Here is a 16755-nt window from a genome sequence, read left to right as displayed (position 1 = left end):
TAATGAATGTTCGTTGCTTTAGTTATAATTCAATTTGCAGAATTCACTGCAATTCTTATAAAAACGCACAAAAGCACGTGTATTTCGCGGGTCTTTTCATCTGGCAATACGATCTTCCGCACCGCCATGTAATTGGTCCGGTCGAGTAGCCGCCAGCCAATCAACGCTGAATCAGCTTTGTTTTGGCAGCACTTTAACAATGGCGACTTGAATATGGAGATTTGGAGTGAGGAAAATTCTCTTCATCAAAATTGAAGAATTTTGCCGATTTTTCAGCGTCAAAATAGTTCTTCATTGAAGGGTATGAACAAAATACATTTACTCAGCATAAATATGTAATTTTTGATTTATAATCATCGAAGATTAATGGCAATAATTCATTGCCACTGATCTGCTGCGATTTCTGCGATGAGCTACTATAAAACTATGCCTAATATACAAAATGAAATATGAAAACTTGTAACTTGTATTAAATTTAATAATTAATGCATATTCAGACTCATTCAGTTCATTAAATAAAATTATGTAGACACAGAAAAGAGAAATAGAGACAACGAACAATAAATTTCTTTTGTCAATATACCATTTTTTTAATTATGCGCATTTGTTTATATGTATATGCCGGTAATAGAGAAGTTCAAGTGCAGTGACATAAACAAAATACAATCGCCTGCATTTTTAATTTGTTTTTAACTAATATAATGCTTCTTTTTTTTAGCTGGCAAATGACAAACTGTTCCAAATGTGGACGGAAGGCAAAGGACGGTGGCTTACTTTCCCTTTCACTTTTTAGATTGCCTCTTTCAAGCAAACCCTTGCTTGATACTTGGCTAGATTTTATTGGCGTTGAAGGCTTCATTCCAAAACCAAGTCATCGCTTGTGCCATGTAAAAGACTTACTTTTGACTTTTTAATTTGAAATAAATTGAAAACATTAATTTTTCTTGTTTGCAGCTACACTTTCGCGAGGAATACATTGAATTTTCCGTATCTGAAGGCAAACTCTTAAGACGGTTGCAACCAGGTGCAATACCTACAGAGGAAGCTCCACCTGAAAAGCGTCGAAAGAGGAAAAAACAGTATACCCCTGGACCTCGACCAAGAGGACAAGGTGATGCAGCATTTTTTTTAAAGCTATATAACCTAAACAACTCTCAATTAGATCTCAATTTATGTTTCATCTGTTTCTTAAAAATTGCTCACAACAATGCTTATTACAACTTTTTCTCTTTTGCAGTTAAGAAGCAAAAAAGCAAAATGGATTCGTTAGAGGACATTGAAGTAATCTGTGAAAGTCCTCCCACTTTGGCAGTTGAAAAAGAAGTCGCTATGAATTATGCAACTAATGATCGTATGTTGTGATTAATATATTACAAAAATTTTAATATGTTTTAAATTGAAAAGTGCAATTTTTATAAATTGTAAACTGAAAAAATTTATATTTTTTTCCCTAGGAGCTTGGATGGATGTAGAGTTCTACTCTCTGCTCAAAGATTACCTGCACAAAGGAATCATACCTGAAAGTATTCCAACCAACAGGAAGAACTTTTTGATCCAGAGAGCAAAGCATTACAAAGTAGTTTTCCACCACAAATTATGAAATTATAGTCCAGTGTTAAATTTTTTAGTTGAAGAACGGAGAGATCATGTATGGAGACAAAATAGTCATTGTGGAGCCAAATGAGCGCAACAGAATCATTGGCACTGTTCACGTAAACCCTAAAACAGGTGTTCATTCTGGTGCTAGGAAAGTGTTTGATGAGCTCCAGAATCACATTTACTGGAGGAGCATGTACAGTGATATTGTCAAGTACATAAGAGCTTGCAAGGAGTGCATTGAAGAAGTTGATCTGACTAGGGCAAAGGAAACCCCCTCGGTGGATAAAGTAAAAATAAATTTTTTGGGTATATTCTATTAAACAAGTTTGAAATGAATATCTAGCCTGGAGAACAAAGCTTTACTTTAGAGAGCACTGAGTGTGCTTCAGACGTCTGTCTTCCTGGACCCTCTTCTGTCCAAATCCCTGTGGAAGGAAAATTGATTCAGCCCACCAATACACCTATCCTAAATGTGGCCATCATCAATCATCCAACTGGAATTGGAGACAAACCAATTTGGAATTTGGTAAAAATTATTAGCCCTGTTGCACAATGATAGTTAAAAATATTTCATTCCAGCTTGAGTTGAAACTGATGAGAATTTTGGGACCAAATACAAATGTCTGTGCGCCACTTTTGCTTTCCTTGGCTGATGACGTCTCTAGGTGGATGGATGTTGTATCAATCCCTTCCGTTGATATTGTACAAGCATGTGTCAAGTTCATCATTTCCCACTGTTCTGTCCTCGGTTTTGCAAAATTCCACATTGTTGGCTTTTTACCTGAGGAGCAAACAGAGTTCACTCAACTCTTCCTACAGAGCTATGCTGACTTGACTACAAAGGTAATAGCAACGGAACTGAACATTTTTTTTTGTTTTTGTAAATTTTTTAGTGTGAGTGTGTGTTTTTTGGTAATTTTTGTGTGTAGAGTTGTATTATTGTGTTTGCTTTATTAAATGCATTCCGTAAATATTTCTCTTATTATAGCTTTGGCCGTACGAGATTATTTGCAACACTGAAATCTGCCCTTGGGTGCAAGAGAAGATGACTTCCATCAATATTGAAAATATTCAAATAGAAGTCTTGAAGTATAGACATGAGGCACAGGTGGAGCTTAAGGGCTGTAGTCCGTCAGATAAAGTTCTTGGCAGGAAAATGTTCTTGCCAGAGGTAATAAATTAATAAACGTTACGATCAAAAAATAATTTTTGTTTTTAGGCACCGCCAAAAGTATTTGCACCTGGTATTGAAGAACTGGTACTTCCAACAGGTAGTATTAAAATGATGGAATTGACTTTGAAAATTAATGTTGTATATTTAGTTGAAGAAATGTGTGCTGATCTAGATGAGCAGGCCGTTCAAGCCGTCCAGTCTCACCTTGCTGCTACGAAGGAGCAAAGAAGCAAGCGTGGATCATATCAGCATCTCACTATGGATATGAAGAGAGCCATCACCATGTACGCCGGCACTCATGGAAGTTTGAAAACTGCCCAGCACTTCTCTGATAAGCTCGGAATCAACGTCAGTGCCAGCACTATCAGGTGCATCACCAAACATTTTAAGGAGATTTGTGCCAAGGTTGACAAAGCTCCAAATAATGTGTGCAAAACAAAGGTAAGTTTTTTAATAAATTTTACAAATTTAAGAAAACTAAAAAAAAATTGTTTTAATTTTAGGAGGGAATCATTATCAAAGTGACAAAGGGTCAAAAGCTGGTGATTCCAAAACAATATGCTGTAACCGTTACTCAAGAGTCGTCATTGACTGACCCTGCAAATGAGAGTGAAGCTATTGTAGAGGACGTCAATGATACTGGAGCCACGGAAAAGGACAAAATTGGGACCGATTGCACCGAAGAGGAAACAGTTGAAACTGGAGCCACTCAAGAGGTCGCAATTGAGACAAATAAAGAAGGGCCTACCCCCAGTAAGAAGCCAAAGCGGTATGGATCAATTCTAAGTCCTCAAATGAGAGCAGAAGTTGCTCAGTATGCACTGGAACACGGCCATCATGAGGCTGTCCTCTACTTCAAGGTTAACTACGACTTGGACTTGATTCCAAACACGGTTCGTGCCATGAAGAAGCGAATGGAGAACAAGAAGTCTCACATTGAGATGCTCCAGGAGCACTTGGAGACTTTGGGCGGCAGTCCGAGAGGCCGTCCTGTCAAGCTAGGAAAGCACGAAGATGCTGTGGTCAAGTGCTTAAAAGAGTTGGCTGAACGAGGTGAAAAGATGACGTCGTACATGGCCCTGACTGCTGCTAAAACTGTCATCACGCAGAGGGAACCTGAGATGCTCAAAGAGAACGGCGGAACGATTGACCTCACAATAGCATGGGCAAAGGCTTTCATCAAAAGGCTGGGTTTGAAGAACAATGCCTAACAATTTTAAATTTGCTAATGTAAAAAGTTATAATGTGGCAAAAATTATTTGTATTTAAAGAAATTTGTTGTAGAATAAAATAAATGCTCAACCTGATTTGCCAATAAAATTATTGTGTAGTTTGTAAAACTTGCCGAATAATATATTTAATAACGATATTATTGTGTACCCAGCAAAACTAAAAATTTACAGTAGCAAAAAGTAAAATAAATAGAAATTTGTAAAAGAAATATTAATTCGCATGTAATTTGCGCGCCAAGCAAAACTAAAGCAATTAGTGTAATGAAGGTGGCAGCACCCACTATTTCCTATTTTAAATGACAGAAGTCAGCTGGAGTTGTTGCCGGCGAAAGCGCGAAAGCATGCACTGGCTGAAGGGGTAGACTCTTGTTGGGGTAGACGCTAACTTGCTTATATCTGTGAATTTGTTTAAGTAAGAAACAAAAAGTGATTTTATTTGCACAACCTCTATCTCTATTTTTATTCAGCGTCGCAAGCCAAACATGTCGGGCCCTGACAATAAGGTCCTAGCAAAGCTGCAAAAAGAAGAGGCGAAATTGACCGCCGAGCTTGAGGCCCTGAAATCTGTGGTCGCCGAGCAAACAAGCAAGGAAGTATTGGAGGAACTGAAGAAGAAGCACATCGATGCCCTACACGAGTACAACGACGTCAAGGACGCTGCTCAAGCCGTCCTGGGCGTGCTGGCCAACCATGAACAGGTCACCGTGAGGGAGATGCACGAGAATTATGATCTGCCCACCAAGAAGGACGAATGAATTTATCCAATTTATCAATGCACTTTGTGAGTACCATTTACATTACAATATATGCGACGAGACTGCAAACGACAGAGAGCTGATTGACCAATAAAATAACATTCATATATGCTGAATAATTTTAAAATAATATTTAAAGTGAAAGTGATTTTTCCCCCCGATTTTTCACTTATATTAAAAATTTATTAATATGTTGTGTAGTAATAAATGGCCAGTTTGAAAATGCACACAAGTATATTAAAAATACGATTAAAAATAAAATTATTTTGCAAAAATATTGAAATCAAAAATTTTTACTCTCAATTTTATTTCAAAGCTACGCAATTAAAAATATTAGTCAAAATATATAAATTAATTTTAATTCCTATTTCATTTTTTATTTTTGACACTTGCAAAAACCTTTTGGTCTGCAGAATATGTTCTTACCAAATAATTTTACAACAGAGGAACCAAGTCACTGAACTGGCTGACTAGGAGCCATTCGACCAAGATTTCGTGACTGAAACACTGACGTACTCGCGAGCAAATATATCCGTCCTGTTCTTTCATTTGTCTTTCTGACGAGGGAAAATGCATCACACGCTCGGTCCGGCGGAAGAGAGAACAACCCTCTTTGCAAATGTTTGCACAGCTTTCCCCACTCGCCATCTCGGAATAGCATTTCTTTTCTCAAGCACTTTTGCTGATTGTGGGTTCGCTGGCCCTTTTATTGTGTGGCGGGCACAGTATGAGATATTCAAAAATAAATAATTATATAAACAAAGAAATATAAAAGTTAATAATATTTTTATATTGCGGTAACAGCATGATTATTAATTTGTTAATATAGTTAGTGAGAAATAATTTGCAGGTCGATTTCTCATAACACGGAATATTGATTTTGAAGGAAAAATGAAATATTTTGTTCATTAAAACTAGCAGCAAAATATATGTTTGAGTAATAATCAAAGTTATTAATAAAAACTAATGTAAATTAAAAAGGTGTTAAAATAACCGTGAATTTTTTACTATTTTTATATTGGAATTTTTAGATAAAAATATTAATTTTGGAATTCTAAATTTCAATTCCTAGAGAATGTTCCTAATAACTACTGCGTCCAAAAACTACAGAGACATCAAGACATGCACAAATATGAATACATAAATTTATTAAAATAATATATTCCTGCAGCATACTCGAGAATGCAGTCTTTCCACCATTTGACAAAGCTGCGGCTCTATCGGAGTGAGAAATCCACACAGCTGACTTGGCACAAATTTTATCCGAGGTGCTTCAAAAGGGCAGTAAAACAGCTACTGCGGAGGTCCCACCTGCTGGGTGTACGCGCAAACCCTTTTCGCCATAAACCTCAACTCCACGCAGTCTGCCCAGTTTTATGGTTTTATTTTCCAGGCATAAGTTGTCGGCAGCTCATGTTTTATTCGCCAAGGTATGCCTTTTTATTTTCACGTGTCTGTGCGACCATATAAAACTGATTTATCCTCCAGATCGCTTTATTCTGCCCCTGCCGGGTTACAATTCCAACTTTTCTAGCCAAAGGGTGGTGTAACCAGCTTGGCCTTGATATTTACCACATTAATTTCCTCGTCATGAACGCGCATTTTTTATGAAAATTAGGCAAGTGTGCGGGTCGCTTTGTGGTCGTTCTCATTTTCTGCGCCGTCGGCCACTTCAAACAGGAGAAAAGTACGTACATGAACGCACATTGCACGGCCTGCTCTTGCAACAGAAGCGAGAGAAGAGGACGTAATATATGCCCTAGAAGCGGCGGCGTTATGAGGGATGAAAAGGTCTTGATTATGCAGAGTTTGTATTCCAGTATGCCGTGACTTTCTGACACGGAATTAATAAATTTATAAAGTTGTGATGTAAGCTCGGCAGCAGGAAACATCAAATATATTATTGCATTGAACTATTTCAAAAAAATCGGCGCAAAGTAGGAATTTGTTATAGTTATTTTTTAATTTAAATTGCGTCTTGAAAGCTTTTCTTAAAATATAAAAAATTTCAATTAAAAATTTGTAATTGTCTCTCGTCTCAAGTTAATGATTATCTTATCTGCATGCCTATGGCAGTGATTGTAAAGCGTGGATAATTATGCTCTTGACGAACTTGAAATAAACACACAAAATTATAACAACATCATTTCATATTAACATAATCTAACAAAGAGTAACAACGGTGCGAAGAAGAATAAAGGGGCCTACTTTTTCCCGATTTTGACCCTCAGTTTTTTTTTCATTTTCATCTTTTTCATTTGCACCGCCTTCTTAGCCCAAGCCTTCTTTTCCTCCTCAGCAAGATTACTCCACTTTTCCATCATCTCCGCCAGGGGCATTCCAGGCTGCTCTCTGGCGGTTGCGGAGCGGAAAGCATTCCAGCCGCCACCTCGAACGTTTATTTTTGAAGTCTTCGACTTCTTGGCCCTTCCATCTGGACGGTCGTTTCGTGACGGAGTTTGCTGGAATTATAACAGACTTATTTTATTACCTGTTTTCAAACTGATCAAATGTTAAGAACATTTAAAATTAATTTAAGAGAAATTAATTTAAATTATAAGAATTTTTACCTCACTAGCGGCCGCTGACATTTTGAGTGAAAGAATCTGTTCAAAATTCGGGAGTAACAATCGGAATCAAGAATGTCACAAAATTTCCTATATTTGATTGTTGCTCAATTTATGCATTTTTTATTCTCCATTTAACTCAAACTTTAAATATAATTTAACTCATTTGACTTAAAGGATAAAATTTTTTCAATTTAAATATAATATACTTTTGAAGGTAAATTTACTTTTACAATGGCCGCGTTTAAAAACTGCACTCGTGCTCTGGCGCGAAAGTATAACAATTGCGCTCGACAATCATCGCGCCAACAAACCCAATTGTAAAACCTGATCATTTTTAAACGAGAAATAGTCCTTGTTAGTCCTTAAAATAGACCCATTTGGATGGTCGGTGCTCATAAAAACACTCACTTTTTCAAAATTCACTTCTCTTTGATGACCTCTAATAATCCGCGGCAACAATACCAATGGTTAAACCTGTTCATTTTTAAACGAGAAATAGTCCTTGTTAGTCCTGAAAATAGACCCATTTGGATGGTCGGTGCTCATAAAAACACTCACTTTTTCAAAATTCACTTCTCTTTGATGACCTCTAATAATCCGCGGCAACAATACCAATGGTTAAACCTGTTCATTTTTAAACGAGAAATAGTCCTTGTTAGTCCTGAAAATAGACCCATTTGGATGGTCTCTGCTCATAAAAACACTCACTTTTTCAAAATTCACTTCTCTTTGATGACCTCTAATAATCCGCGGCAACAATACCAATTGTTAAACCTGTTCATTTTTAAACGAGAAATAGTCCTTGTTAGTCCTGAAAATAGACCCATTTGGATGGTCGGTGCTCATAAAAACACTCACTTTTTCGAAATTCACTTCTCTTTGATGATGACCTCTAATAATCCGCGGCAACAATAACAATGGTTAAACCTGTTCATTTTTAAACGAGAAATAGTCCTTGTTAGTCCTGAAAATAGACCCATTTGGATGGTCGGTGCTCATAAAAACACTCACTTTTTCAAAATTCACTTCTCTTTGATGACCTCTAATAATCCGCGGAAACAATACCAATTGTTAAACCTGCTCATTTTTAAACGAGAAATAGTCCTTGTTAGTCCTTAAAATAGACCCATTTGGATGGTCGGTGCTCATAAAAACACTCACTTTTTCAAAATTCACTTCTCTTTGATGACCTCTAATAATCCGCGGCAACAATACCAATGGTTAAACCTGCTCATTTTTAAACGAGAAATAGTCCTTGTTAGTCCTGAAAATAGACCCATTTGGATGGTCGGTGCTCATAAAAACACTCACTTTTTCAAAATTCACTTCTCTTTGATGACCTCTAATAATCCGCGGCAACAATACCAATTGTTAAACCTGTTCATTTTTAAACGAGAAATAGTCCTTGTTAGTCCTGAAAATAGACCCATTTGGATGGTCGGTGCTCATAAAAACACTCACTTTTTCGAAATTCACTTCTCTTTGATGATGACCTCTAATAATCCGCGGCAACAATAACAATGGTTAAACCTGTTCATTTTTAAACGAGAAATAGTCCTTGTTAGTCCTGAAAATAGACCCATTTGGATGGTCGGTGCTCATAAAAACACTCACTTTTTCAAAATTCACTTCTCTTTGATGACCTCTAATAATCCGCGGCAACAATACCAATTGTTAAACCTGTTCATTTTTAAACGAGAAATAGTCCTTGTTAGTCCTGAAAATAGACCCATTTGGATGGTCGGTGCTCATAAAAACACTCACTTTTTCGAAATTCACTTCTCTTTGATGATGACCTCTAATAATCCGCGGCAACAATAACAATGGTTAAACCTGTTCATTTTTAAACGAGAAATAGTCCTTGTTAGTCCTGAAAATAGACCCATTTGGATGGTCGGTGCTCATAAAAACACTCACTTTTTCAAAATTCACTTCTCTTTGATGACCTCTAATAATCCGCGGCAACAATACCAATTGTTAAACCTGTTCATTTTTAAACGAGAAATAGTCCTTGTTAGTCCTGAAAATAGACCCATTTGGATGGTCGGTGCTCATAAAAACACTCACTTTTTCAAAATTCACTTCTCTTTGAAGACCTCTAATAATCCGCGGCAACAATACCAATGGTTAAACCTGTTCATTTTTAAACGAGAAATAGTCCTTGTTAGTCCTAAAAATAGACCCATTTGGATGGTCGGTGCTCATAAAAACACTCACTTTATTTCATAATAATTTTTTTTCTGGCTAGGCCAAGCGAAAGTCTTTTGTGCCTGTGCCTTTTATTGATGGTGCAGAAGGCACCACCCAATCTTTTTTTTTTTTTACAGAAACTTGACTTTTGCACTCTCAATATATTGTTTTATAACGTTCAGCATTACTAAGTATGAAATAAGTTATATTATTAAATAAATGTTCATACTTCTTCAGCATCATGTGAAATTTTTTGCCTAACATCTTAGCTTATAGCTTGCATTATTTAAGTGTTTGCTTCAGTCAAGTCGGCTCAAAAGGCGTTTTGATCGTGCTTTTGCATACCAGCCCGTGAATACCTGCTTTTCGCCAAAGGGAGTTGGTTTTTCGAACACGAGGAGATTGCCTCGATGTTCGAGATTTATGAAATGAAGCAAAATAAAAACACGAGACCTTCAGCCTTTGAGAAAGAGTTTTGCCTTTTGATGGCGACTGAATTATAGATCAAAGAACGTCTTTCGAACATGGCGGCAAATATTCCTAGAGAGTGAAAACTAATTAAAAAAATGAGAGAAATGTCTGCTTTTAATTTTATATTTTATAGCATACGAATATACGCAAGTTTCATGTGCTCGGCGGCTGTCACCCTCCGTCTCTAGAAGGCACTTTAACCCAAACTCGTCGGGCGTAATTCAATTTTTGCTGCTCCTTTGTTGCGCGTAATTTTGCAACGTGGATTTTTTTCTGCCCATTTTCATTTTCTGAAAGCCTTGCTGTCTCTCGTCGTCAGCGAGTGAATATGAACAGCGAGCGATTGCTCTTGCGAGCATCATTAACAAGTTGCGAGACCCGCCGCGTGTCGTTTGCACTTTACGCAATCCGAGCGATAATTAATTATCGCAGTTTCTCGTTGAGTTATGTGAGCAGAGAGAGGCTGTATTTTATTTATCACATTAACAACTCCACGTGGTGTCATGGCCATGTTGCTACATTAAAACTATTACAACTATTAATTTATTAACTTCGACTCTTTCTATTCTGGATTTTTTTATACGTATTGAAAAATTAAAAATGTAAAGAATAAACAATAATAATAAAATTCAATAGATCATAAAGAACTACATACTTAAAACTTTAAACCATATTTTATGAATTTACTTATTATTTTCTTTGCTGTCCAAAAAAAATATTAACTCTTTTAAACTTTTTAATTCAATTTTTAATTAATCAGGAAGACTGAATGAAAAAAAAAATAAGTAGATTGAATGAATCAATCATGAAATTGCATTAAAATTACATTATCCTGTTTTTTTCAAGCCAGGAAAGTACTTCTGATCAATTAATTTTTTTATTTGCCTAGACTTTACGTATTATAATTTTTCACTTATTCTTCACACATTTCCAGAAGATTTCCCCGTTTATTTTCCAATAAGAGTTTTCTTAAAGCACTTTACTTAAAAGGTAATTTGAATTAAGTCCACAGAGGCGCATCTAACCCTTTCATGCTAAAGCACCCGTCAAGCGTTTTAAGCTCAATCCTTTAATCATCCCATCACCCTCTGATATAAGTGAATTACTGCTTGTTGAAGATCAGCTTGGTTTTCACCAAAGCCGGTGAATCTCTTATCCCGTCGCAACAGAGCGCACAAGAAAATAACGAATAGTAAATCTAATAGCATTTGCATAGCAATTGCTTCGCGCAAAGATGCATTGAGTTTCCGCTGGGTGTCTGGGTTTGTGAGGCAAAAATTGAATAAGACGGAGCTCGTTTGATGGAAGGGCATTGAGGCAAGGAGTAAACGAGATTTGCTCTTTGCACTCTTTCACAGCACACAGCTCATAAAATTAGCCTTGGATGGAGAAATTGTGTACACACTAAAGGAAGTTCATGGACACAATCAAACCCAAGGGCTGGAGAAAAAGTCATGACTCTTGATAATAATATTAATAATGTAACATGTAAATCCACCTAAAAAAAATCAGGACACAATTATGATTCAAGAATTTTTTTCTATTATTCTTATGATTATTATTATTATTATTATGAATTTTATTATTATTATTATTTATTAAATAAATGTGCATCTCTTTACTTTTTTTGTTAATTCCGTAATATTTTTTGAAACTTTTTCAAAATGTTAACAAATTATAGTTTATAGATAAATTATTGTGCACATTATTGATTGACAAATTATTTAAAAGTAATTTAATTTTAATCATCTTGTAAATATAAATAAATTTAGAGTTAAATATTTTTGCCGCACTTTACCTTTTGATTAAATTTTCCAGGTGGATTTTTCTGTTATAAAAAGATAGATTTTTGCACGTATGACTAATTTACGAGTATTTTTTTTACGTAGCCTTGTCAAACGAATTTACTATCTCTGCAAATGCTGCATGTTTGCTTGCTTTCCATTTCGGATCCGTCGCCAGTGAAAAATTGTTCCGCCCATTCCGTGTTGTCCACGTTTTGCTGCACGAATTTAAACGCGTGACGTGTCGTCCGTCGGTGCCAAGTGCTGGCCATTATGCAAATGGAGTCGCACTTGAAACTCCGCAATTCGCGACCTCGCCAAGGTCTCACGCTAACAAGCAGCTTTTTCGCGCGCCGTTCGGCTTTTTCTTCCATCAAACGCGTCGTTCGTTCTCTTTGTTTGCCAAAAAGGAGCGACGCGGCTTTCACGGCCCGACGGGCTCAACTGTGGATTTCGAGTGTCTCGCGAAAGGATTTGCATTCTAGATTTTTGAAGGAAAATCAATTTCGACTCGGGATAAGAGAAGGAAAAAGAAAGAAATGGAGGAAGCACTCTTCTTGAAAATGTCCTCAGAGAGACGTGTCTGGCATTCTTTGCTTTTAGCCGGATGGAAAATTGTGGAATATTTTTCATTTTTTGTTTCAATGTAGTTATTCACAGATAATATTGAGAAAAAAATTGGGATTAACATTATTGAATTTTCTAACGTAAGATATGAAGCAGATTTATAATTAAGAGATTAGATTAAATTAAATTTTTTTCTGTAAAATTTGCTCTATGTGAGACACTTTATATTTTAAGCAAAAATATACTGCAAATTACACAATCTACTAACTCCATCTAGGCTGTTTATAATTATATATTTATTATTATATTTCTATCATCGGAAAAAATATCTTAATAAAAAAACAATTTACAATATTATTATTTTTGCATTTTTAAATAAGAAGTTCAGGTATATCTGATTAATTGGTAAAAATTATCAAACAATGAATTGTGGAACTATGTATAACTGTTGTGAATATTATATATTATGTAATATAACAATTGAGAATTTTATATGTAAAATTAAAGTTCAAAATGTTGTACTTTTTGTAGTTCAATTTTCTATAATATTTAAAAATTAAATAATTTACTTAATTTCAAAAATTTAAGAACAGTGAAACTGAAGTTTTATGTTCTATAGTTTATAATAACTTTGAATTTATGATCGGTGTATCTTGATATGGGCCTCTGAGGTATATCAATAAATATTATTTTGCAACTAGTTTAATGGAATTTAAAAGACATTCCCGCAATTTGAAAATTAGTTGAAGGGTTGTTTTAATTTGAAAAATTTCTTTTCACGACGAGTTCCAACTATAATAGTCTGCAGCTACAAATAGGAGTTGAATTTTATAGTGCATATAAAACTCAATCAAACTTTACCTTTTCCACGCAACCCTTTCTAAAGACAGAGAAAACGTTTATTCAACAAGAAATTGAAAATTGAAGAAAGTTCTAATGATCAATTACGGCTGGGTGACAGCTGTGCGCACACAATGACGAGAAAAGATACGACTGCTGGGGACGCGACTGCAAATTGAAAATTTCTTCCGCTCAAACAAACTGCCGTCTCAGAAATTTCTTCATTTAAACCGCGCTGCTCGGGAATTTTTCATCTCAAGATAAAATTCCAGCGCAGCACTTTTTCCACCTGTGCCTCAAAATATGCCATTATTAAACTCGCAATTTCACGCTTTTTATTTCCGCCTTCCCTGCAATGCAAACATACTTTGTTGAGGAGAAAAAAAAAGATGAATTTGCAATAAACGTACACTTTTTTTTCCGTGTGCCTGGGGAAATATATACATACACATGCAGAGTCCTGTTTCACAAACACTAAACATGAAACCTGCACCCGAGGTATTGATATGAAACTAACAGGGCTCAAAGTATTATACACATTTTGAATGTAATTTTATCCTTGCTCTTCTGCTGAAAGTCGGATCAAGTATCAATATTTGGAGCTTATTAAATTACAAATATCAGGAAGGGGTCAGGAAGGCTTTCTTTTTCATACCACAGAAGGTTGCACAAGGCTTCATCTTTCTATTTTTATTTTTTTTTCAGACGATAAAAGAATTATCACTTTGAAAATTGAAATAAACCTATTGTGACTTCAATAAACCGTGCAAATTGATATTATTTATCAAATGAATTTGCACGAGTTGAGCTAAATTTATTTCAGTCCACAACGCATTTCAATATATTTGATACTGGATTTAATTTACGGGGTTTACATGTCAGCACCATTGCAAAATATTGCAAATATATTCGATTTTCAGCCCTCACAAATGAAGTAGTTGATTAATTTCCCAGCAACGCGGTTGATTGGTTTTTCCCTCCGACATTTGCACTCTCGCCGCGTGTACAAACCGCGCTCACGTTTCCCGCGGGCACTTGAAATAGGTCAGGCTGATGGTGAGCTTCACCTCGGCACATAAAAATGCACGCCTCGCTTTGATCGCTCGCTTCTCTCGAACGAAACTCTCGCTCAATGCTGATTGAACAAGTTTTTCAATCTGCGCGAAACGCACCTGAAGTTTCAACAAAATCTGAAGCCAAAGGCGTTGGATCCGCCGACGGAAGTCGCTAGAGCGGATGCTGAGCTTTGATCGCGAGAGTGAGTTTGAGGCTCTCGCGATCTACCATGTTTTGTCTAAAAGTCCTTAGGGAGAACCCTCGAGAGCTTGGCAGATTGCTCTCCGAAATCAATTTCCTAAACACTGAAGGGAATTAATAACGTTCCATTATTTTGATCTGGAAATAGTGGAAATCTAGATGCAATTTTATCCAGTAACTTCCGCTCTGGTTAGCTGGAAAATTACCACATTTTTTACAATATTAAACTAACAATGTATCAGGACTCTGAAAAAATTGAGAGTTTTAACTAATTCCCTGTTTTGATCCTGTCGTTGTTTATTTTTAAGTCAAATCTAATTAGAGATATCATGACAATCTTCACTTTTTAAAATTTAAAAGGATGTAATTTTAAAACTGCTTTTACTAAAGCTTGGAATATTTGAACATGTTATAATGTCGAAGGGCGATATCATGGTGCACTTGACGGTTTTCAAAGAAACGATATTATTTTCTTAGAATCTTTGATCTGATCACAAAAGTTTGCAACATAGGAAATGAACTTTTAGAAATAAAAAATTTTTGGATTTCTTAATATAACATTTATTAAGAAGTAGCTAGAAAGACTTATTTTTCAGAATGAAAAAAAACCAAATGCTTAAAAAAATTAATAAAAGCGTAAGCCATAATTTTTCACTTCATAAACGTCTTCTTGGGATCGGGAGCCCCACCTTTTCTCAAAATACTCAAAATAGTAATAGTTTTATGGTAGAGATTGATTAATATTTTATAATACAGAAGAAGTATTTCAATTCCTCTGTAAATATTTTTTTGTAATTTTAAATTCAACATATTATCACCTTTGGAATTCGCTTTTTTATAAAAACGTTTTGGCAGTTGGTTCAAACTTTTCATTGTCAACGTGATTTAATAATTATTCAAAACTTTTGGCTATCTTTAGGGATAGCTGAAGTGTAATTTTGGATTAACTAGGTGTTAACTTTTAGTTGAGAGATGTATATGAAAACTTCCCTTGTTTTATCTTGATTTAATTTTATTATTTTGTGTAAAATAATTTTAGTTATTAAAAAAATGCATTGCATTTTTCAAAAAAGTAACCGCTTCAATGTTTCCTCCCAAGATCAAAACCATATCAATCAATAAAAAAACCGTTCAATTAATATAATTACCGAAACAATATGTACAAAGAGACATACAAGTGCATCGGCGTGTCATTGTTTGTGACAGCAGCAGAAGCCACTCGGTTGACTTGTGCGAGCCCCTGCCGATCGAGGGTTATGCAACGCGCCGGTGTGTCGTGCGGAGCCGGTTGCCGGCTTAATGAGCGAGCGATTCGATTAAGGAAAAAGGTGCGTAGGGCGGGCCGGCCAAATTGGACGAGCCGCCAACTGTTGAGTTGTGTCGTGCGTGGAGAAGGAGGCTGAGCGCGCAGCCCTTGGCCCGCCGCATCGCTCGGGTTCAGTGTGCGGCCGGCCAGCATGACGAGCGAACCGCCCCGTCACGTGCACCGTCGGAGAAGAAACCGGCCTCGGAAGCACCACGCCATGGAGCCTCTGCCGCCAGAAGCTCTCACCGCCTCCAGGTAGGAACACCTCCGCTCTCTCTCGGCGGCCGCTCGGCCTGGCCGCTCTCTTTGCTTCGCCTGCATCTGCTTTTGCCTCTCATGCTTTTCACTCTGCGGATTTTCAAATATATATCTTGAATTTTAATTTCATTTATTTACACGATTTTCCTCTATTGGACTTACAATTTCTCGACGGCAAATTTCCGAAGATATCAGTACAGAAAAAGTACTTCACATTATATCATAACATTATTGACAAAACATTGTATCAGGTTTTATTATAATTTTTTAAATTTTATTTTTATTTTTTTTTTAATCTTCCCACTTTGTCAAACATATTTGTAATGTGAATTGAAATTATGGTATTCTAAATTATTAGACTTAGATTTTAAGACATAAATATTAGTAAATATTTTATCATTTTCAGTTTTTCAACCTTTTCTTTATAGCTCATCACATTAAAATTATTTTATACTGTATATAATTTAAAATTTATGAAAAATTGGCTTCAATACTTTCATCAAACCAAATATTTTATATTGGTCAAGTTTACCTCATCTACTTATTTTTTATATAATGTATTTGTTTTTATTTTATTTTACATCTTTAATAATTTTTTTATTCATTTCAAACAAACATTTAATTTTAATTTTCTATTATAAATCATTTAGTTTAATAATACAATTATAAAATATTTTTCTATCCAACCATTTTTGATTATATTTTAAAATTAATTTCGGTGAAGACGGACTTTTCTAGTTGTTTGTTTACCT

The 16755-nt window shown here is 35.7% G+C and overlaps 3 protein-coding genes across 3 annotated transcripts in view; all 3 read left to right on the top strand.

Annotated features, from left to right (window-relative positions):
• Positions 1 to 185: 185 nt before the first annotated feature.
• Positions 186 to 4107, top strand: LOC132196677 (uncharacterized). The gene is made up of 12 exons (XM_059619477.1): positions 186 to 301; positions 719 to 887; positions 955 to 1111; positions 1238 to 1351; positions 1455 to 1576; positions 1629 to 1886; positions 1943 to 2125; positions 2179 to 2442; positions 2588 to 2770; positions 2819 to 2870; positions 2922 to 3214; positions 3277 to 4107. Exons 2-12 carry the CDS (start codon positions 726 to 728, stop codon positions 3982 to 3984), a joined length of 2496 nt encoding a protein of 831 aa, XP_059475460.1. The 5' UTR covers positions 186 to 301; positions 719 to 725; the 3' UTR covers positions 3985 to 4107.
• Positions 4108 to 4310: 203 nt separating this feature from the next.
• LOC132196686 (DNA repair protein SWI5 homolog) lies at positions 4311 to 5039 on the top strand. The gene is made up of 2 exons (XM_059619491.1): positions 4311 to 4417; positions 4473 to 5039. The coding sequence occupies exon 2, from the start codon at positions 4488 to 4490 to the stop codon at positions 4758 to 4760; it is 273 nt and encodes a 90-aa protein (XP_059475474.1). The 5' UTR covers positions 4311 to 4417; positions 4473 to 4487; the 3' UTR covers positions 4761 to 5039.
• A 10853-nt stretch (positions 5040 to 15892) lies between these two features.
• The window catches only part of LOC132196685 (uncharacterized), a 41443-nt gene continuing 40580 nt past the window's right edge, over positions 15893 to 16755 (top strand). The window contains exon 1 of the mRNA XM_059619490.1: positions 15893 to 16000. Within this exon, the coding sequence (XP_059475473.1) occupies positions 15897 to 16000 (104 nt within the window). The 5' untranslated portion in view covers positions 15893 to 15896. The remainder of the gene's footprint in view (positions 16001 to 16755) is intronic.

This window comes from Neocloeon triangulifer, unplaced genomic scaffold (genome assembly GCF_031216515.1).
Source record: "Neocloeon triangulifer isolate White Clay Creek 2 clone unplaced genomic scaffold, ASM3121651v1 ptg000012l, whole genome shotgun sequence".
NCBI lineage: Eukaryota > Metazoa > Arthropoda > Insecta > Ephemeroptera > Baetidae > Neocloeon > Neocloeon triangulifer.
This window is presented reverse-complemented; position numbering and strand designations above follow the sequence as displayed.

What these genes read in the sequence shown, in the direction of transcription:
- LOC132196677 (XM_059619477.1), top strand. Translation starts at nt 726, where the DNA reads ATGACAAACTGTTCCAAATGTGGACGGAAGGCAAAGGACGGTGGCTTA. An exon ending in GAATTATGCAACTAATGATC is followed by an intron (nt 1,352 to 1,454) that starts GTATGTTGTGAT and finishes TTTTTTCCCTAG; the next exon opens with GAGCTTGGATGGATGTAGAG. An exon ending in AAACCCCCTCGGTGGATAAA is followed by an intron (nt 1,887 to 1,942) that starts GTAAAAATAAAT and finishes ATGAATATCTAG; the next exon opens with CCTGGAGAACAAAGCTTTAC.
- LOC132196686 (XM_059619491.1), top strand. Translation starts at nt 4,488, where the DNA reads ATGTCGGGCCCTGACAATAAGGTCCTAGCAAAGCTGCAAAAAGAAGAG.